Consider the following 22,551-nt stretch of genomic DNA (forward strand, 5'->3'; position numbering starts at 1 on the left):
AATCCATCCATACAACCAACTAATAAGCACGTGCAGTTGTAAATTGTGTCATTAGCCGCTTCAACTGTGGAAACACCGGAGAAAACACACCAACGTATCCAAAACTCCCTGACAGATTCAATTTCCTTTCTTTTTCTCTTCTTTCTTTCTTATTTTTTCTTTTTTCCATTCTTTTTACCAGAGCACTGTTTATCTCTGGCTTATGGTGAGGTAGTGGATGTGCACCTAGGACTTTGGAGCCTCAAGCGTGAGAGTGCCTTTGCATAACCATTATGCTATCTACTCCCACCTCAGATTCAGTTTTTCCTTTGACCCCATGTTTTGCTGTTTGCTTTATCGACTGATTCTCCTCCAAACTCTTCCTCAAGGTGGTGTAGCTAGAGTAGGTTGGTTTTACTTCTAACTGCAATTTACTTTGTCTTCCTTGTTATGATTTATCGCCTGAAATTGAAGATCATATTGCAGAGCAGACAGGAGTGGAAAATGTGTGCAGTTCCACGGTTACTGAAACCTTATCTGCCTAACTACTCAGCATTTTAGGGACCCTTTATTTTGCAGATGTGAAAAGTCAACACTTTATAGTTGCCTACTTCTTATCTTGTAAAATCTTTTAAGATACTGGGGATTAGTATATGTTGGCCTGGATCACTTGACTTTAAGCTTTTCTATCAACCAATTTTTTAATTTATTCCCCCAAACACTATGGTAAATTGATCCATGCACCTGTCCCATTTTAAATATTTGTTTTATGGAATGGGGGAGATAGTATACAAGTTATGCAAAAGCTTCTCATACCTGATAGAGTAGAGGTCCCAGGTTCAATACCCAATATCACCATAAGCCAGAGCTAAGCAGTGCTCTGGTAAAGAAATTCAATAATAAATACTTGTCTTTCAAAAACTATATCACTTATATCATGAGGTGTAAAACAAGCTTACTTGTAACTGATAATTGAGCAAAACTCTACAAAAAAGTGTTGAAAAAATTATAGCATTTATTATAAGCAATGTTTTGCAAAATTCAAGTGTGTATTACAATGTGCTTTAGGACACTTTGTCTTTCTCACGTTAAGCTTATCATTAATTCATATATTTAAAGACTCATCCTGTTCCTAATTAATGTTATCTTTGCTTCCTCTAATGTTCAAATGTCACACTTTGACAACTGTGCTTCCCTTCATGGTTTTAAAAAGGTTTTCTTCTTTGATAACTTCCCAGATATCTCTGGGAGAACCACCACCACTGGCAACAAAATGTTTCTAATGGCCTTAATTTTCCCTGTCATTAGACAAAAAACAAAAAAAAGTCAACTTATTCACAAGGAGGCCATTGCTGCTTTTTACACTACAGATAAATTTTTTTTTAAAAGATTTTATTTATTTATTAATGAGAAAGATAGAAGGAGAGAGAGAGAGAGAGAGAAAACCAGACATCACTCTGGTACTTGTGCTGCCAGGGACTGAACTCAGGACCACATGCTTGAGAGTCCTATGCTTTATCCACTGTGCCACCTCCCGGACCACAATAGATACATTTTTTAAAAAAAAGTTTTGTAATTTATTTATGAAAAAGATAAGAGGAGAAAGAGAGAACCAGACATCACTCTGGTACATGTGCTGCCAGGGATTGAACTCAGGACCTCATGCTTGAGAGTCCAATGTGCCACCTCCCAGACCACACACACATTTACTTTTCTTTACTGAGGAAATGCTGATTTATAGAACTTGTCACATGGGGGTTACATTGTTTTAATCTCCCCAAGGCTTCAACATCTATCTCCCACCACTAACGTGTCCCTGTTTGCAGGTCTGGAGTCTCTAAATCCCTCTTACTCCCTCCTTGGCTCCATCCTTTTGTGACCTTGGATCTGTTGGCATGGACCACAGTTTACTAACTTTCCTCCCTTGATTTGTTTCCTGAGTCCCTCTTAAGAGTGAGATTAGCCTGTATTCATCTCCCCCCCCAACACACACACAACATTATTCTTTCTATTTCCATCCAAGTTGTAGCATAACAGAAGATCTCAGCATTTCTTACAACCATGTAGTATTCTATTACATGCTTATAAACCACAACTTCCTTAACCACATGTCCATCAGTAGACACTTGGGTTGTTTCCAAATTTTAGTTACTACAAATTGTGCTACAGTGAATACAGGCAAAACAAAACAAACAAACAAAAAAAACAAGCAAAAACTGTCTCTTTGTATGCTTGTGTGTGTTTGTTTTTGGACATATACTTAGAAGAATTTCCGAGTTACATGGTAGAAGGATTTTTAATATTTTGATAAATTCCAGACTATTTTCTGCAGAGTCTGGACCAGTTTACATTCCCACCAGCAATGTTAAAAGGTTCCTTTTTTGCACCACATTCTCACTGGAAACTTGCTTCCTTCTTTTTTTTCAATATATGACATTCTCACAAGTTTGAGACGATATATCCTTATTACCTTAATTTGCAGTTCTGTGACTATCAGCAACTAAGCATTTTTTTCACATATTTGTTGGTTATCTCAAGATCTCCTGCAATGAGAAGTCGTTTAGATCTTTTCAGCGTTTTTGCATGGTTTGTTTTTGCTGAATTCTCTCTCTGCGTATGAGTCCTTTTGTGAGATGTATGACTCATAGATATTGTCTTCCTTTCTGTAGAATGTTGCTTCGTTGTGAAGATGATTTCTTTTGCTGTGAAGATTTTCAGTTTGATATCAACCCATTGGGTTCTTTTTGTTTTTATTTTTCTTGATGTTGGGCTTTAGGAAACCATTTCCAAAAAAAACCATCATGGAGTGTTTTAAAATAAAGTATTAGAAACCAAATCTGAGTACAGGATGTCCAGTGTTGCTGGTTCTTTGTTTCTCTGGGAATCCAAGGAGAGAGTACTAAAATACCTTTAAATGCAGAATGAGATGACTTCTCCTCCTTCTCTCTCTCCTTTTAATAAGCCAATTTCAATTTAATATCTGTAGTGAGCTAATATTTTATGATTGCTAATAAAAATTTAATAAGGATTTTCCTTTTTGAGCTACCAACTTTCTCATTTTGTCCCACATCTATCTTATATATTTTCTTTTCTTTAATGCTACATTGCTGCTTAAAAGATCATGCATGTACCTTTAAATGTTGACTTCAAATTAAGAACCCCACCATTTATTTTTCTCTTCTCTCATTTATATATCTATTTAGGCTCATAGTCTAAGAATCCTGGAATTGGTTGCAAAGTGTGTAAGTTTAGATGATTCTTTCTGTCACTGTCATTAACTGAGAACATCACCAAATCCTAGAGGTAAAAAAAAAAAAAAAAAAATCCCAGCTCTCCACCAGCAACACCTCCTCAGAGAGCCACACATTTATTTAAAGGCCATTTACTAAAAGACATTTAGTATCAGTTAAACAGACTGGTTCTAGAATACTGCTCCAGATTTCTCTCTCTGAGCCCCATTCTTTAAAGGTTTATCTTGCTTTCTCTTTTTATTTTATAAAAGCCACTCCTATTTATCATCAGCAGTTTTCATGCTGAACTTGCAGTTTCTATCACAGTAGCGTTTTACTACCTACTGATAAAACCAGCCTCTCAGCAGATTGTATTCAACACTTTTTCTGCATAGTTCCGGAACTTGGTCACTTGTCTCTATTCCCAAAACCAGTGCCCAATACATTAAATTTCATTACTAAGATAATCTCTTCCAGACTAGTAAATTAGTTTCCCTAATGGTCTCTTTGCTTCCACTCTTGCCTATTTTCATTTTCCCTCACTATGTCAGCTATGGAGATAAAAATAATACAAGTCAAAAATAAAAATAAAAATAGAACATGTCAAATCATAGCATGCCTTTCTGTTCAAATGCTAACATAACTTCCTGGTAAACTCAGTTAAAGTCCAAGTATGTAAAATAGTCTAAAGGTCCTATAAAGCCATTTTTCTTCTCTTCTCTTCTCTTCTCTTCTCTTCTCTTCTCTTCTCTTCTCTTCTCTTCTCTTCTCCTCTCCTCTCCTCTCCCCTCCCCTCCCCTCCCCTCCCCTCCCCTCCCCTCCTCTCCTCTCCTCTCCTCTTCTCTTCATTTCTCTGTTGTTTTTTTCTCCTTTTCCCTACTTACAAAGTGCTGGACTTGTCAGGCATATGTCTTTCTATTTCTTGAGGATTACAAAGTTTGTTCCCTTATTTCCTTTGAGTTTGAGAATTCATTTATTTTTTCTGTTTGTCTATGTTACATATTTCCTTCTCATATATATATATATATATATATATATATATATATATATATATATATATAATTTCTTTGTTCATGGTTTTTAAACTTGACTAGGATGAGAGTTCTATAGCAGCAGTGCTTTCTATTAATTTGGCTTACTGATCTTTCACTTAGAATAACATCTGGCATATAACAGATGCTCTACAATTTTTTTCCCTCCCCTCCCTTCCTCTCCTCTTCTTTCCCTTTCTTTCTTCCTTTCTCTTTCTTTCTTTCTTTCTTTCTTTCTTTCTTTCTTTCTTTCTTTCTTTCTCCCTTTATTCCTTTCTCTCTCTTTCTCCCTCCCTCCCTCTCTCTCTCTCTCTCTTTCCTTCCTTTCTTTCTTTCTTTTTTTCCCTTTTACCAGAACACTGCTCAGTTCTGGCAGTGTGGGGAATTGAACCTGAGAACTTTTAGAGCCTCAGGCTTGAAAGACCTTTTCACACAACCATTATACTAAATCCCTTCTCCTATAAATATTTCTTAAATGAATGAGGAGGGGCCAAGCAGTGGGGGACCTTGATATAAGGTCTCAGTTACCACCTTCAGGGGAAAGCTTCACAAGTGGTGGAGTAGCACTGCAGGTGTCTTTCTCTTCTCCCCTTCCTCTCTATTTCTGTCTCTGTGAGAAAAAAAAAAAATACCAGTAGGAGTGATAAAATTGTCATGAGAACAACAAACCCCAGCAATAAGCCTGGAGCCAAATAAATAAAATGATGAAGAATATTAAGTAGATGAAACATTAATATTGAAAAATGTTGGTTAATACATCAATTATTAAATCAGAAGTCACCAAGAAGGTTTTCTGTGCACAGAGGCCTACTTTCATGTTTATAATGATGCCCCACAACAAAGAATTCTCTAAAGACTATAATTGAATTATAGCATACTTTTGGTCCTACTTCCATTTTATTAAAAAAAAAAAACCTCCTAAATCACTGCAGTTTCCATTTGTCATTTTTTTATCTCACATTTAAAATTAAAGTAAATAATACAGAAAAGCTTATCTATCGATATAGAAATCAGGTTCTTTTGCAGGAACTCTAGTATAGTTTTTCCAACCCCCCCTAGATTTATAGTATGTTAGTGTAGTTACATAATGAAACAGAGTAGTTATTTTTCAAAAGTGAAAAACCACAAAACTTGCTCATTTAACACAAAAGACTTCTCTCACTGAATATAGATGATCTAAATAAAAAGTCTTAATTCCCCAGTTGTGCCATTTTTTTTTCATTTCTTCAGATTTAAAAGTTTAACATTTTGGGAGTCGGGCGGTGGCGCAGTGGGTTAAGCGCACGTGGCGCAAAGCGCAGGGACCGGCGTAAGGATCCCGGTTCGAACCCCGGCTCCCCACCTGCAGGGGAGTCGCTTCACGGGCGGTGAAGCAGGTATGCAGGTGTCTATCTTTCTCTCCCCTCTCTCTCTGTCTTCCCCTCCTCTCTCCATTTCTCTCTGTCCTATTCCAACAACAAAGCAACGTCAACAATGGTAATAATAACCGCAGCGAGGCTGCAACAACTAGGGCAACAAAAAGGGGGAAAAATGGCCTCCAGGAGCGGTGGATTCATGGTGCAGGCACCGAGCCCAGCAATAACCCTGGAGGAAAAAAAAAAAGTTTAACATTTTCAGTCCTTATTTAAAAATCATGTGCAATTTTCGGGTACAAGTCTTTTAAAAATGACTTTGTTCTGAACAAAGTAGATATTAAAGGCTTTAGGGCCTGGGCAGGTTGGGAGAGAGAAAATTGAGAGCCAACAATCTCAAAGCACAACCTCTTGTCAAGATTCTAAAATTCATTCTCCCCAGAAAGAAATTCTACTTCAAAACCATTAGCCTGAAGAACTACTAAATAAGTGTTATTCAGGATATAGTTTTTGTCGTTAAAGATTTATGTAAGTTTGGGGAGACACAGCATAATAGTTATGCAAAAGACTTTCATAAGACTCAGAGATATTAGGTTCAATCCCCAGTTCTACCATAAGCCAGAGCTGAGTAGTGCTCTGGTCTTTCTGTGTCTTTTTTCTCTACATCTCTCTCATTAAAATAAAATAAAGTGGTCTGGGAGATGTCGCAGTGGATAAAGCATTGGACTCTCAAGCATGAGGTCCTGAGTTCAATCCCTGGCAACACATGTACCAGAGTGATGTCTAGTTCTCTTTCTCTTCCTTTCTCATTCATAAAGAAATAAATAAAATCTTTAAAATAAAACAAATTGAGGCCAGCCAGTGCTGCACTTGGTAAAGCACATACACTACAGTGTGCAAGGACATGGGTTCAAACTCCCCACCTGTAGGGGGAAAGCTTCAAGAGTAGTGAAGCAGAGTAGCAGTTCTGTCTCTCTCCCTTTCTATCTCCCCCTCCCTTCTCATTTTTTTTGGTTAATTTTTTATTATCTTTATTTTATTTACTAGATAGAGATAGCCAGTAATTGAGAGGGAAGGGGGTGATAGAGAAGGAGAGACAGAAAGACCCCTGCAACACTGCTTCACCACTTGCAAAGCTTTCCGCCTGCAGGTGGGGACTGGGGGCTTGAACCTGGGTCCTTGTGCACTGTAACACGTGCTCTCAGCTAGGTGTGCCACTCAGCCTCCCTTCTCAGTTTCGGTCTCTATCTAATAATAAATAAATAAATAAAAATTAAAAACCTCTTTAAAAGTAACGTATTTTTGAAAAAATATTTATTTTTAATTTTTTTATTATCTTTATTTATTCGAACTGCCCCTGCGGCTCCAGACAGACTATGACCCACATAGTCAACGACTGCCACCTCTCCAGATTCAAAGGAGGTCTCGAAACTTTACATCAGGCTCAACCTGACGCTGTTGACTGGCTACGGAAGAAGGGCAAACGCTAGAAGAAGAAATTGGATAGAGAGTCAGAAATTGAGAGGGGAAGGGGAGAAAGAGAGATGGATACCTGCAGCCCTGATTCACTACTTGCAAAGCTTTCCCCTTGCAGGTGAGGACTGGGGACTTCAACCTAGGTCCTTGTACATTGTAACATTTGTGCTCAACTAAGTGCACCACCACCCTGCCCCTTAAAAAAAAAGATTTATTTTTTTTATAGAGGTGAGAAGGAGAGAACCAGAGAAACACTTGGCCAGATGGAATGCTGGGAGTTAAATTTGGAATCTCATGTTTGAAAATCCAATGTCTTATTTACTGTTCTCCCTCTTGGGCTGCAAGATATATATTCTTATAAAAATTCTACCATCATGTTCATCAAGCCTGTTTTGGGCTATAATCAGCAAAATTGTCTTTTCCTAAACAACTGAATGACTGTATTTTTTTTTTAAAAAAAAAAAGATCTAATTACTAATCACAGAATTTGGAAATTTTAAAATACAACTCAACTAATTGGGCCTTCTAGTATATATTGGAACTCGGGTGTCAAGTTAGCATGATTTCTCTGAACTTGGGTCACCTTTTCATACACAAAGGTAGGGAAATGGTATCTGAATTCCTGAGCTTTCCCTAGACCCGTCACACCCTCCGTGTGGTACCTGGGTAGTGTACACGGCAAGCCACGTGACCTGTCTGGTGAGTGCTCTCCAGCTCTAATCATTTTTTTCTTATTAGAGAGATTGGGATGTGGAAAGAGAGGAGCCAAAAAAAGTTTACTTTGCCACTCATGATATTCTACTTATTTTTTCTCTAATTTTCAATTTTTTTTGAAATTTATAAAATGGAAATATTGACAAGATCATAGGATAAGAGTGGTACAATTCTACCACCAGAACTCCCTATCCCATCCTCTCCCTTGAAAGCTTTCCTATTCTTTATCCCACTGGGAGTATGGACCTTTTATCGTTATGTGGTCCTAGAGACCAAATCCAGGGTCTCTGGCATGTAAAACTATACTCCATTGCTGAGCTGCTGCAACTTTATTTTATTTTATTGGGGGGGGGGCGGTTTAGTGATTTACAGTATGGATGTTGGCATATGGGCACAACAATACTTCATGACCCTTTTCACACCCTCCCATACTCTCCCTCCCTCCCCACCGTCTTTTGCTTTGTTACTGCAAATTCTCTAAAAGCTATTCCCTTTAGTATGTTTAGGAGATATGAATAATCCTGGAAATGAAAAAATCTACATCTCTCTGCAACCTGACTTCTAAAAAAGAACTCAGTGAAAACTGAATATTGATATTGTTTCCTGTATCATTTATTTTTGAAGAACAAGCAAATGAAGTTATTATAGTATCTCCCTCAAACTTGGGTTTCGTGAAATCTCAGAAACCTATTGTATAAAGTAAATGTGGAGAAAAGAATGGTGTGTTTTGAAAATGAGAATTCAAGTAGTTTAATGTTTGTGTTCTAGTTTGAAGGAAATAAATTCTCATAGGTAAATTACTTCAGTGAGTTGGAATGAGAACACAAGAGTTCTTTCTTTGGAGTTAGAGTACAAATTTATTTCACCATACGCCATGCTTATGTCTTTATTGGCTATGAAACTATTTGGAGAATAGGAAGAGGTGAAGTGGAATATAAAAAAAGTTTCAGTGTTCATTAAATAGAACATCAATTTCTCTGATGATGGCAGTGGTGGGAGAATCAAAGCTTGAAAAGAATACAACAGGGTTTTCCAGGCCTGACTCTAATGCCCTAGAATTTATGTATCAATAATTTTGCCACCACTGTGCCAGCATTAACCATTTGATATTCCAGACCAAGCATTGTCATATGGCTACTTCTTTTGCTCCAACATCTTAAGGACTTTAATACAACAAGGAATATTAAAATGAAAAGTAACTAAACCCCAAGTTTACAATATAGAGTTACAAAATCCCTTTGCCCTTTGAAACAACTAAGCCATCTACTTAGTTGACTGCCATATGGATGCCATCCTAATTCCATGCATCCAGATCATTATCACTTCATTATCATCGTTCCCCCAAAGTCTAGATCCAAGAGAGTGAGTGTCAAAGGGAAAAGGGGTTCCTCCTGGCTAGGCTGTACTGTCTTTCTGAGTTCTGGTTTCCCAAACATACATACCCTGCCTCTTTTCATGATGACTGATCTACTTTCCACAAGCACTTGTTTTATCTTATAGACCACACCAGTAATCTCATCTCAACTCAGTGCTATCAACTCTACTTAAATTCACCCCATATAAGAATGTATTTGATTGCATCAAAGTTAAAGTCTCTGGGGCTGGGGATGGAGGTGGGGAGTGTTCAGGTCCTGGAATATGATGGTGGAGGAGGACTTAGGTGGGTGGTTAGAATGTCATGTGAAAAAATGAGAAATGTAACACATGTACAAACCACTGTATTTTACTGCCAACTGTAACACATTAATCCTCTTAATAATGAAAAAAAATCTATTTGAACAGTGGGTATATAGTAAATAGACCACTGAAGTCTGCTACATTTCAATAAGTCAGTTTAATTATCTCAGAACTTTGCCATAACTAATGCTATCCAACAATCTTGACAGTTAAAATTCCTGAGTAGTGACTTGAGAGGTAGGATGGTGGATAAAAAAAGTATGGGTCTTTTTAGTAAAGCTATTCATTCATCTAGCCTGTATATTCAAGATGGAATATTCCATATTCCAATGAAATTATGTATTTGCCACTCTACCTTTATTAGGTTAAGCTCACTAACTGAATGAATCCTATTTTGATTACCACTGTCTTCAGTCTCCTAATCCCAGACAATAACAACGTATTTAACAAATTTCTCTAGTCTATTTGTCTGGATTAAGGCTTAAAGGTAATTCTAAGACATTTTCTTTTACTCAGATTGTTTTTCTTAGCAGTGTCACCTATGTTCCTGACATTGGCAAACATCTGATAATTTGATAAGTATATTGCTACTGTCTCATGTAATTTTACAACACTTTTGTAATTCTATTCCAACTATGTCCATAATGACTCAAACACAAGTTTCCAGTATGAGTTCTGTTTTAGAGTAAACACAATTTAGTGACCGCCCTAACCATGTTGCTACATTTTTTTTTTTCCTGGCAATCTGTCTCTTCAGAATTTTCTATCTACTTCTACTCCCATTATATTTATTTCTCAAATCACTTTTTTTTTTGAAAAAGTGTTTTGGGGGTCAGGTTAAGCGCACCTGGTTAAGCACACACATTATAGTGGCACAAAGACCCAGGTTCGAGTCCCTGGTCCGACCTGTAGAGGGAAAGCTTCATGAGTGGTGGAGTAGGGCTGCAGGCGTCTCTCTCTGTCTCTCTTCCTCTCTGTCTCCCCCTCCTTTCTCAATTTCTCTCTGTCTCTGTCCAATAATAAGTAAATAAACATTTTTTAAAAGACATTAAAAAAGTGTTTTGATAGATGTTCACGTGCCATCATTTTCTTTTTAAACTAACACACAAGTGTGCTGTATTTTTCTATTGCTATAGTTTATATAAGCCATGCTTTGCATACATTTTTTAGTTAAAGTATATCTAATTTCCTACTAGGCAAATCTTAAAGTAATGTACACTGCAATATTGACCACAAAAAAGAAAAAAAAAAAAAACAATTTCCAATCTGAAGACCTATCTCACATTCTTGTCCACGTTCCCTGCTTTCCATAGATCCCTCCCAATAAGTAAGATCTGAAATTTGTCTTCCTTTTGTGAATTCTTAGTGTCAAGCACTCATCTCAAAACCAAAAATTGAATGATTGGTATGATACTTACTGAAATACACTATAGTAGTAATTATATTCAAAGGTATAAAATCACATTACCTGATCAGACTGTGATATTCTTAGGACAGCAGGAACTTCATCTTTAAACTCACCTACAAGGTCCATGACAACTTTCTGGATCCCTTCAACTAGTAAAAAAAAAAAAAAAGAAAAGAAAAAAAGAAAAAAGATGGGAAGTGCTTAACTTAAAACATCACTTAACCACAGTTCAAAAGAACCAAGAATATTGGGTTAAATTCCATGTGGCCGAAGAAGTTAAGTAAGCCTTAGGGAACTGTGTTCCCAGTAGTTTCCCATGCCTGTATCCCCATTACAAGATTATGTATACCTCTCCCAGAAAAGTTCTTCAATATCTGCCCCCATATCCACCCAACTGGTCTGATTGACATGATGAGCATGTGCATGAGTTCCCAGTACTTGGCAAGCTTGCAGGCCTAGGCAATGTTCGTTCTATTCTGCCATTAGTGAAAGATGAGGGCAGCCTTCTGCTCAGGAAACAGGCAAGGACAGAACCTGCAGCTCACTGCTGGAATCCTTTGTTACTACACAATGGGCCTCTGAGAACTAGTTACAGAATCTTCTGAAATCACTGGCTGTGAGTAGATAAAGAGTATTTGGAGGCACATGAGGAGAAGAGAGGACTGAAAAATGAACCACATTAGGAAATACTGCAATGTAAGGTGAATTTTGTTCCAGTTTCTGCAGCGAGACCTCGATTAATGGATCACCTGAGAACGAAGTACCCTTTCAATAGAGTTGGCATGTCTACGAAAAAATGCTTCACGTATGATGCCAAGCAAAATAAAAACATAAGCAGTTAATTCAGAAAAATGTTGAAACACATTATTTTTCCTTCACCCAAATGAAAGTCACTAGGTCAAACACATCAAAATAATTGAAATAATTGTCTTCCTTAATATACCAACTTTTATTTCTCTATCATTCTCCCCCCCCCTTCAGTTCCAAGCACTCTCTTACTTCAGATAACTATTACATCCTCCATATGAAACCTAGAAAGAGAGAGTCGGGCGGTAGTGCAGCGAGTTAAGCGCATGTTGAGCAAAGTGCAAGGACCGGAGTAAGGATCCCGGTTTGAGCCCCCGGCTCCCCACCTGTAGGGGAGTCGCTTCACAGGTGGTGAAGCAGGTCTGAAGGTGTCTTTCTCTACCTCTCTGTCTTCCCCTCCTCTCTCCATTTCTCTCTGTCCTATCCAACAATGACATCAACAACAATAAAAAACAACAAGGGCAACAAAAGGGGAAAAAAAAAAAACCTAGAAAGATTTTCTAGACTTGACTGATAACCTAGTTGCATTCTAAATAGTATGGATAAATTAAGAGTTGGCTAAGTATTTCATTTATTTATTTATTTATGAGAAATAAAGGGAGAGAGAAAGGGAGAGGGGAGAGGGGAGAGGGAGAGGTAACCAGACATCACTCTGGTACATGTCTGCGGGGGACTGAACTCAGGACCTCATGCTAGAGAGCCCTGTGCTTTATCTACTGAGCCACCTCCTGGACCACACAGAGTCAGCTAATTCTATTTCTGTTTTAAATTGAAGACTGTATGTTTAATTTCAGTTAGACTTGTCTTCATTAACAATCATATGTAAGGCTGTTTAAAGTCTATTCAAAGGAATTGGTTTGTGAAAAATAAATATTCATCAGAGATACCTGGCTTTCACATTGTCCTTAGTCCTAATTTGCTTACAAACATTCCCCACCATACCACAGCAACCTATCCTAACCTTAACAGAATCTGTGTTTCTGGTGTGACCTTAATGCTTAAGATAATTATGTCTTTAATATTCATAAAGTATAATCTATTGCCAGAAGAAAAATCTTATTAGGCCATGATAAACAGACAAACCAATTTAGCATGCAGAAAAAAATCTCAACTACTATTAAATGTTTGGATAGATACTCATGATGAAGAACTTCTGGGGCATTCTAATAACAGTCTACGTTCTCTCACTCTTTCTCACGGATCCTCCTGGGAGAGAATTCAGATTAAGTAAGGTAACCAACTTTAAGTAAAACAGCCAATCTAGTAACAATGCCTTAATCATCTTGATGGTGGAGTGATTCTAAGCTTAGTCTGGTAAATAACATTCAGCTCTATCCAGTAAGAATTCAGAAGAGAAAAGCAAACCGATTATGAAGTGACTCCCCTGAAGGTGGGGAGCCTGGGGCTCGAACCGAGATACTTACTCCAGTCCTTGCTCTTCTTGCCATGTGTGCTTAACCTGCTGCGCTACCGCCTGACTCTGGTGATTTCAATTTTAATCAGTCTTACCAACTTTGAGAAATCCCGAGTCACAAGAAAAGACATATAGACTTCACCCCGAAAAAAGAATTTAGGATATCTATGTGTAAATAGAATATTTGTAAACTGAATTATCTGAAATGTACTAGGAGAATAATTAAAAAAATTATTCTAGGAGGTAGCACAGCAGATTAAGTGCAAAAGGCGCAAAGCACAAGGACCGACATAAAGATCCTGGTTCAAGCCCAGGCTCCTCACCTGCGCGTGCGGGGTGGGGGGGGGGGGGGAGGTGTTCTTCACAAACTGTGAAGCAAGTCTGCAGGTGTCTATCTTTCTCTCTCCACTCTGTCTTCTCCTCTCTCTCCATTTCTGTCCTATCTAACAACAATGACAGCAATAACAACAACAATAACAATAATGATAAACAACAATGGCAACAAAAGGGAAAAAAATAGCCTCCAGGAGCACTTGATTTGTAGTGCAGGCACTGAGCCCCAGAGATAACCCTGGAGGCAATGTGTGTGTGTGTGTGTGTGTGTGTATATATATATATACATATATTCTGTAGATAAGCTTTTAAATAATAAGAATACATATCTGTTAAAAGTATTTTGTTTGCTCTTAAAATGCTTTCACTCCTATAGTCTACAATTCCAATTAGGCACTACTAATAGGAGGAAAAAATGATGGAAATATTCAAACAGTTACAAGAAAGTGACGGGAGTCAGGCTGTAGCACAGCGGGTTAAGCGCAGGTGGCGCTAAACACAAGGACCCGCGTAAGGATCCTGGTTCGAGGCCTGGCTCCCCACCTGCAGGGGGGGGGCACTTCACAAGCGGTGAAGCAAGTCTGCAGGTGTCTATCTTTCTCTCCCTCTCTCTGTCTTCCCCCTTCCCTCTCCATTTCTCTCTATCCTATCCAACAACAATGACAATAATAATAACTACAACAATAAAACAATAAGGGCAACAAAAGGGAATAAATAAATAAAATAAATATTAAAAAAAAAGTGACACGGGATAGCATGAGCAAAAATGGCATTGCTACCTGAGGTTGGCAAATGCTGAGATTTGACTAGGTGACAGGAAGCTGAGAAAGTCAGATTTGTTTGTTGTCACAATTTAGGTCTTTCTTTTTTAAATGCAGAATTTAATTCAGGAAGAAACTTTTCAGTTTTTGTCTTGGTATCCTTTATTTCTGAGAGGTTTCTTCACCCTTAATACTTTTCCCTTTCTCTCTAACTATACAGTATCAGTTTTCTGTTTGGACACAGCAATAATAATTTTTTAATTATCAAAGTCATGATTAATAACTCCAAGATTATAAGTCAAAAGAGACTCTCGCATCTCCAGAGCTCTGGTCCACTAGGGAAAGATAGACACAGGCTGGGGTGTGTGGATCAACCTGCCAATGCGCATGCGCAGCAGAGAAGCAGCTACAGAAGCCAAAACTCCTACCTTCTGATCCCCATAAACAACCTTGATCCAGACTCCCAGCGGGGGAGAAGTGATAGGATGAAGATAAGGGGACTCTGCACTCCAGCTCCATCAGCACCCAGAGAGAGAGAAGGAAAAGGAGAGGGACATATGGAGGTAGCTTTGATGTCATGAGTGGTTTAGAGGGGAAGAGAGGAGTGAATCAGAAAAAGAAGGGGCAACTCTGTATAAAAGTGGACAGATAGTTGTAGAGAAGATGGTTGGCCCATGTCTACAACTTTAGGGGAACTGTGGTGGATTGCAGTGGAGAGAGTGAAGATTCAGAACTCTGGTGGTGGGACTGGTGTGGATTCAAACCCCTATTGACATGTAATTTTGAACTTAAAAATATAAAATAAAATAAAATAATACTGGACAACAATTACATGCAAGTTAAGGGTGGGTTGAGGATATTCTATACTTAGAATTTAAATTAATTGACCTAGACTTGGCATCCACTAGATGTATAATTCTTTTTTAATTTTTTCAGTACTTATTTATATTACTTGACAGGAAAAAGAGAAAATAAGAGGGGAGGGAGAGACAAAGGAGGAGTGAGAAAGAGAGACATCTGCAAACCTGTTTCATGTGTGGTGGAGGTGCTTCATATGGACTGGAGGCTTGAACCCAGGTCCTTGCTCATGATAATATGTGTGCTCAACCAGCTGTACCACCACCTGGCTCCGATGCATAATTCTTCTGTCCAAAAACATGTATGCCAAATTACATTGTGCATGATATTGAGACAATATCTCCCATTGCACCTGTTTTCTACATATAACTTAGTACACTTTACATTAATAAGTAGGGTATCTTGGAGCTGGGTGGTGATGCACATGGTTGGGTGCACATATTGCAGTGCAAAAATACCAAGGTTCAAATCCCTAGCCCCATCATGTGTGTGTGTGTGTGTGGGGGGGATACACAGGAGGTGGAACAGTGCTTCAGGTGTGTCTCTTCCCTTCTCTCTATCTCTCCCTTTCTCTCAATTTCTTTCTGCCTCTACCTAAAATAAATAAATACAAATAAATACTTAAACAAAAGAAGGAGAAGGAAGAAATAGGGTCTCTGTCCTTTCCTATCTGAGAACACATTTGTCACTTACTTATACCTAAAAGAATACAGTTGAAGTGCTACTGTGTAGATTATAAGATTAGGTTACAAAAGATGATACACTCTTCTCCTTGCTCAGTGGGACACTCATATCTTTACCTCTGAACCAGCCAGAAGGCCAACTACTCTGGGGCCTCCATGCCTTGAGCGAACTACAAGAGAAATGTATATAGAGACTATCTGGTGGTCAGTTCCAGCTAAAGACCCAATTGATTGCAAGCATTAACTGTCAAGATAGCATTCCAGGAAGGATAATAACCATCTCTGGTATCCTTGAAATAGCAGTTTATCTGGAGTGATGGGGATGAAAACTAGACTGTATTAAATTGAGAAATGAGAGCCATGTGAGGAAAAGAGAAACTCATTTGGCTAATTATATCTGGCTAACCCCAATGTAAACAACCCTGGAAAGAAATCTGACTTACATCATTAGAATTGCAGGCTGGGAGTATGGATCGACCAGTCAACGCCCATGTTCAGCAGGGAAACAATTACAGAAGCCAGACCTTCCACCTTCTGCATCCCATCTGTATGACCTTGGGTCCATACTTCCAGAGGAATAAAGAAGAGGAAGGCTATCAAGGGAGGGGATGGGATATGGAGTTCTGGTGGTGGGAATTGTGTGGAGTTGTACCTCTCTTACCCTATAGTTTTGGCAGTGTTTCCTTTTTATAAATAAAATTTAAAAAATAATTGTTAATAGGACTCAGCAAAATTGCCAAAGGTAAAAATCAAATGCATTTTAATATACCAATGCAGAGATGGAAGGTGAAGTAGAAACAATTTTTATAATAATATCTAAAATACTGAGCATCAGAAATAAGCCCCAGGGGAAAAAATCACAAAATACCTCTCTGAAGAAAATAATAAAACTCTTATTGAAAACATTAAAATAGATATACATAAATGGAGCGGTATATTTTATTTAATTAGCTGGAAGACTAAATCCCAAATCTGATTTTTAGATTTACTTAAAATATCAATGAAAAATCTTAACTAATTTTTTGTGTGGAGTTTGATCATTTGATCCTAAACTTTATATACGACTGCCAAGAGTAAAATAGGCAAGAAAATATGTTTTTTAAAAAAATTATTTATTTATTTATTTAAAAAAGGAGACATTAACAAAACCGTAGGATAGGAGGGGTACAACTCCACACAATTCTCACCAGCAGATCTCTGTATCCCATCCCTTCCCCTGATAGCTTTCCTGTTCTTTATCCCTCTGGGAGTATGGACCCAAGGTCATTGTGGGTTGCAGAAGGTGAAAGGTCTGGCTTCTGTAATTGCTTCCCCGCTGAACATGGGCATAGATTGGTCGATCCATACTCCCAGCCTGTCTCTCTAGGAAAGAAAATTTGAAGAAGTAGAACTAATTCGATTGGCAGGACAGTCAAAGAGACCAGTGGAAAGGGCACAAAGCACATGTATTTATAGACACTTAATGTATGAGGAGGCTGGACAGTGGCACACTTGGTTGAGAGCAGGAGCTATAATGCTCAAGGATCAAGGTTCAAGCTTCCAGTCTCCACCTGTAGGGAGAATGCTTCAGGAGTGATGAAGAAGTGTTGCAAATCTTTTACCTGCTGGTATTTCATTGGGTTCTGGCCTAGATGTTATCTATTTTTCTCTTTTCTCTGTCCATTATGTTTCCTTTTGTCACTTCCTCTCTCTCTCTCCCACCTCAATTTCTCTCTTTCTCTATCCAATAATATGATCTGCAAGGTGGCACAGTAGATAAGTCATTGGACTCTCCCACATATGAGGTCCCATCTTTAGTGAGAGGGTTCAACGCTGGGATGAGGAAGTGGTGACTGGGTGGTTTCTAGTTGTAAATAACAAGAGAAATAAAGGAAAATACAATAATTGTCTCTTAAATCTCAGAACGTGTACTGGAGAATAATATAGCAGTTATGGCCTGCCTCTTCCCCTACCCTGAGTGGAATTCGAGAAGGAAAATTAAAAAGGTTCAGCAGGAAGCCAGGGATAGGCAAACCAAAATAAATTATAGCTGGAATTGTAATAAATATAGCAGAGAATGAAATATATGCTGGATTAAACTGACTACAATGTTTAACCCTAGAAGTTTTGTTACATTTATGGTAATTGTGATCTAGATACTCTGGTTGGTTCTGGATGACTCATTAGATTCTCAGTACTTCTGAACGTAAGAAGCTAGTAGTAAAACAAAGAGACAAAAATCACATGTGCCTTATGCACAATTACTCATTTATCTGTTCAGAGGGTTGTCAGATTTCTTTGAAGTTCCATGTTCAGAACCATACTTAGGGAGTAGTTTTGTGAATGTGACTATTAAATAAACTTCTAGATCTTAATCTCTACTGAAAGGCTAAACTTTCCAAATCAAAAGAGAAAACAAGCAAGCAAGCAACCCTATCAACAAACAAATCTACCAAGGAATCATTTATTTAATGTAGTTTGCTTTGAAAAGTAATGTCTCTATGACAATCCAATACTGACACGATTTTGATTAAAGGGTTTGTATCTTCAGAGTCTCACTGGAATCAAAATGACCTGTACCTTAGGTGTTTAATAAATGCTTCCTGAACTGAAAATAACAGACTTTCCATATAGAATTTTCTTCAGGGAAAAGGTGTTGGTCACATGGCATAGATTTCTAGTTCCTTTGATAGTTACACTCATTATAAATGAGTAATTGGTATTCTAGCTTACATGCTAACCTCCGTGCATTGGGTTAACAATAATTTCATCCCTTGGGTATAATCAACTCTGGGCACCCTGACAAAATTTTTCTCAACTTGCAGAACTGAGGAATGAGCCCTGGAAAATGTGACTTGACTGAAGCAATGTCATCCTGAGGCCAGACTGAACAGCCCAGCTGGCCTCTCCCCATGACATTTCTAGCTTGGTTGTTTAGAACTGTGACTCTATTTAAATCAATTTGACCTCCTGTAATAAAAATCTTCCAGGCTATGATGGAGTCATTAACCAAACATTGTTGTAATCATAGTTAATACAGGAGGACTGAGTAATTTATCAGAAATCATAGAGAGTTAATAAAATACACTGGTTAAAAGTGCCTCCTAATTCTAAAGTCTAGCATGGGAAGTTACTAATAGTGCACAATTTGCAACTGTTCATGGGTAGCGACCTAGTAACAGACTGTTCCATTTTCAGGCTATTGAGTAGGAAAATGCTTGTACCAAAACAAACAGAACTCTGCCTTTTTATTCAGAATTGTTTGCATTATGTAATATTCACTGCTCTTGTGTTATACTAAGGTTGCACATTTCTGTCTCATTATTTCTGTTCACAGACTTTTCCCACATTCTGAAGAGTTAAATAGTGGAAATAGGACATTCCCCCAAATAACAAACATTCCAGTAATGACTACTGATTATTCTTTTATTTGAATTTACTCACCAAAATGATCTTTCTTTCTTTCTTTTTTTTTTTTTTTTTTACCAGAGCACTGCACTGGCTCATGGTGGTGTGGGGGATTGAGCCTGGGACTTTGGAGCCTCAGGCATGAGAATCTCTTTGCACATAACCATTATGCTATCTACCCACCACCTCCAAAATAAACTTTCTAAGTAACCAGTTCAACAAAATGTTATTTCTTCCTAGATCTCGTCAGAATTTATTCGAATTTATTAAGTTCTTCACATAATTTGACAAATTCCATTGTAGTAACCAAGGTATGTGAACAAAAAGTCACAGTATCAACAAGACCACATTCTTTTTAAATTTTATATATTTAATTTTTATTACTGATTTATTATTGAGTTACAAAATTGTAAGATAGCAGGGGTACAGTTCCACACTGTTACTTCCATCAGAGTTCTGTGTCCCCATCCCCTCCATCGGAAACTGCAGTAGTTCTCTCAAGGCCACCAATATCTATGTGTATTTTATTTCTTAATTTCTCTCTCTCTTTCTTTCCCTCCCTTCCTTCCTTCCTTCCTTCCTTCCTTCCTTCCTTCCTTCCTTCCTTCCTTCCTTCCTCCCTCCCTTCCTTCCTTTCTAGCTTGTTTGAAGGTTCTAGCAGGGGAGCGCAGCTACTCGTATACCCTTGACCGAAGACTGGTCTGTCTCTATTCAGGGAAGGCCGTCCTCTTCCACCTAGCGTGCAGCTTCGGGAGGGACATGGAGCGGTGAGGAAGGAAGGGGACACCAGCCTAGCCAGACCAGCTGAATCAACCCTGGCGATCAATGTCGCAGCCAGATCGCCCTCACATCCTCTTTCTTTTTCCTTTTGCTTCCAGGGTTATTGCTGGGGCTCAGTGCCTGCACTACGAGTCCACTGCTCCTGGAGGCCATTTTCCCCATTTGATTGCCCTTGTTGTTGTTCTTATTGTTATAGCTGTTATTGTTGGATAGGACAGAGAGAAACTGAGAGAGATGGAGAGAAAGATAGCCACCTGCAGACCTGCTTCACTGCTTGTGAAGCGACCCCCCCCCCAGCTGGTAAACTAGGGGCTAGAACCAGGATCCTTACCCTGGCCCTTGCGCTTTGCTCCATGTGCGCTTTGCTCCAGTGCGCTTAACCCACTGCGCTACCTCCAGCCCAGTCCCCTCTCCCTATTTTTTATCCAAGGAGATAGAGAGAAATTGAGAGGTGAGTGGAGCGATATACCTGCAAAGCAGCTTCACTGCTTGTGAAGCATCCCTGCTTCAGGTGTGGAGCAAGGGCTTGAACCGGGGTTCTTGCCTAATTTTTTCCTCATAGTACTATGTGGGCTTGACTGAGTGTAAACCGCCTGCCCCACCTCCTCATTTTTTCAATGGTCCTGCCTTCTTTTCTTTTCTAAGTCACCCCTACACCTATTACCACTTCTGGGTGTCTTTCCTTTTTTCCTCTTCTCTCTCAGATATGAGAAACAATGCCCGACTTCCTCTGGTGTTTTGCAAATTTGCTTCCCTTTTGTTGATATAAAAAACAAGATTTCTCATGAGAAACACTTCGGGTCCTGGTGGAATGGTTGTACAGAGCTGTCTGGTTTACTTCCCCTTTCATTTACCCCTCTGGAGTATGGACATGGACCACAATTCGTTTTGGGGTGCAGAAGGTGGGAGTTCTGGCTCCTGTCATTGCTTCTCCTCTGGATATCAGCATTTGGTAGGTCAACCCATACCTCCAGCCTGTTTCTATCTTTCCTTGGTGGGGTAGGGCTCTAGAGATATGAAGTTCCAGGAAGCATTGGTGAGATCATCTGCCCAGGAAAGAACATGACACATTCTTTAATTTTATTGGGTGTCAAGTAATTTAATCTTTCTTTTGATATTAAGTCAGCAAGGGCACTTATACTATGGTATAAAGGAAAATTTTAGGAAACTTAAACATACACGCATATGTGTGCATGTATACACACACACAAACACACAGACACACACACATACACCTTGGGCTTACAGTAAGCAAATTACGGGGGAATTTATGGATGAGAATATTGAGATATTTTTACAGATATTTCTCTTTTGGTTGATATTTGTTTTTAGTGGAAAGTTCAAGAGGCTATGTTTTCCAGTGGGATTATTCTAGAGGCAGACACCTTTGCTTTATTTTTCCCTATTATGACTTCATTTAGAAAGGTCTGTGTGCAGGAGTTGGGCGGTAGTGCAGTGGGTTAAGCGCACGTGGCGTGAAGTGCAAGGATCCGGGTTTGAACCTCTGGCTCCCCACCTGCAGGGGAGTTGCTTCATAGGCGGTGATGCAGGCCTGCAGGTGTCTATCTTTTTCTCCCCCTCTCTGTCTTCCCCTCCTCTCTCCATTTCTCTCTGTTCTATCCAATAACGACGACATCAATAACAACAACAATAACTACAACAATAAAACAAGGGCAACAAAAGGGAATAAATAAATAAATAATTAAAAAAAGAAAGGTCTGTTTGCCATCTGAGATTGAGTGAATTGTCCTTGGCCCATCCTGATGCTATAAGTAGAAGTAGTTTATATAGCAACTGAGCATCTTGAGAAAGAATACTGCACAAGGCCATTAACTAACAGAACAAAAATACACCTTCTTTTGGTCAAACGGTGGAGCTGTAGATGAATCCCATTCAATTTATGCAAAATGTCTACCATTTAATATAATTTAAAACTGTCCATCTTGTCAAATGTATCACCTAAAGTCGCTTAATTTTTATGGCATTACACTTGGATGGTATTTTTTTTTTTATTGAAAAGTAATCCAAACCACATCTTGGCCAGCATTTTATAAGTCAAGTGTAAATTATAAAATGCATTTTATGTTCAGGTCTTGGAACATGATGATGGCAGAGGAGGACCTATGTTGGAGGTTAGAGTGTAACGTGAGAAACTGAGAAAAGTTACATATGTACCAACTACTGTATTTTCCTGTCAAGTATAAATCATTAATTCCCCCAATAAAGAAAAAATAAATTACAAGGGATATAATTTTCGCTTGCCTACACTTCTGTGTCTTCCTTGGAGAAGTATCTGTTCAGATCCTTTGCCCATTTTAGAATCAGGCTGTTTTTGGTTTTTGTATATTTTGGATATTAGCCCCTTGTCAAATAAATATATGCTGTGAAATATCTTCCCCCATTAAGTAAAATTTCTTTTCATTTTGATGCATGTTTCTTAAAAAAAAAAGAGGCACGTATTTTATTTTATTTTTTAAATAATATTTATTTATTCCTTTTTGTTGCCCTTGCTGTTTTATTGTTGTAGTTATTATTGTGGTTGTTACTGATGTCATCGTTGTTGGACAGGACAGAGAGAAATGGAGAGTGGAGGGGAAGACAGAGGGGGAGAGAAAGATAGACACCTGCAGAGCTGCTTCACGGCCTGTAAAGCGACTCCCC

General features: G+C 38.5%; 1 protein-coding gene across 2 annotated transcripts in view; it reads right to left on the reverse strand.

Annotated features, from left to right (window-relative positions):
• Positions 1-11,379, reverse strand: part of SPATA9 (spermatogenesis associated 9) — a 42,030-nt gene extending 30,651 nt beyond the window's left edge. For both annotated transcript variants that reach the window (XM_060201188.1, XM_007531420.2), the window contains exons 1-2: positions 11,217-11,379; positions 10,928-11,016 (exon numbers count right to left, since the gene is read on the reverse strand). In XM_060201188.1, the coding sequence (XP_060057171.1) occupies positions 10,928-11,016; positions 11,217-11,292 (165 nt within the window). In that variant the 5' untranslated portion in view covers positions 11,293-11,379. The remainder of the gene's footprint in view (positions 1-10,927; positions 11,017-11,216) is intronic.
• Positions 11,380-22,551: the final 11,172 nt, after the last annotated feature.

Source organism: Erinaceus europaeus, chromosome 11 (assembly GCF_950295315.1).
Source record: "Erinaceus europaeus chromosome 11, mEriEur2.1, whole genome shotgun sequence".
NCBI lineage: Eukaryota > Metazoa > Chordata > Mammalia > Eulipotyphla > Erinaceidae > Erinaceus > Erinaceus europaeus.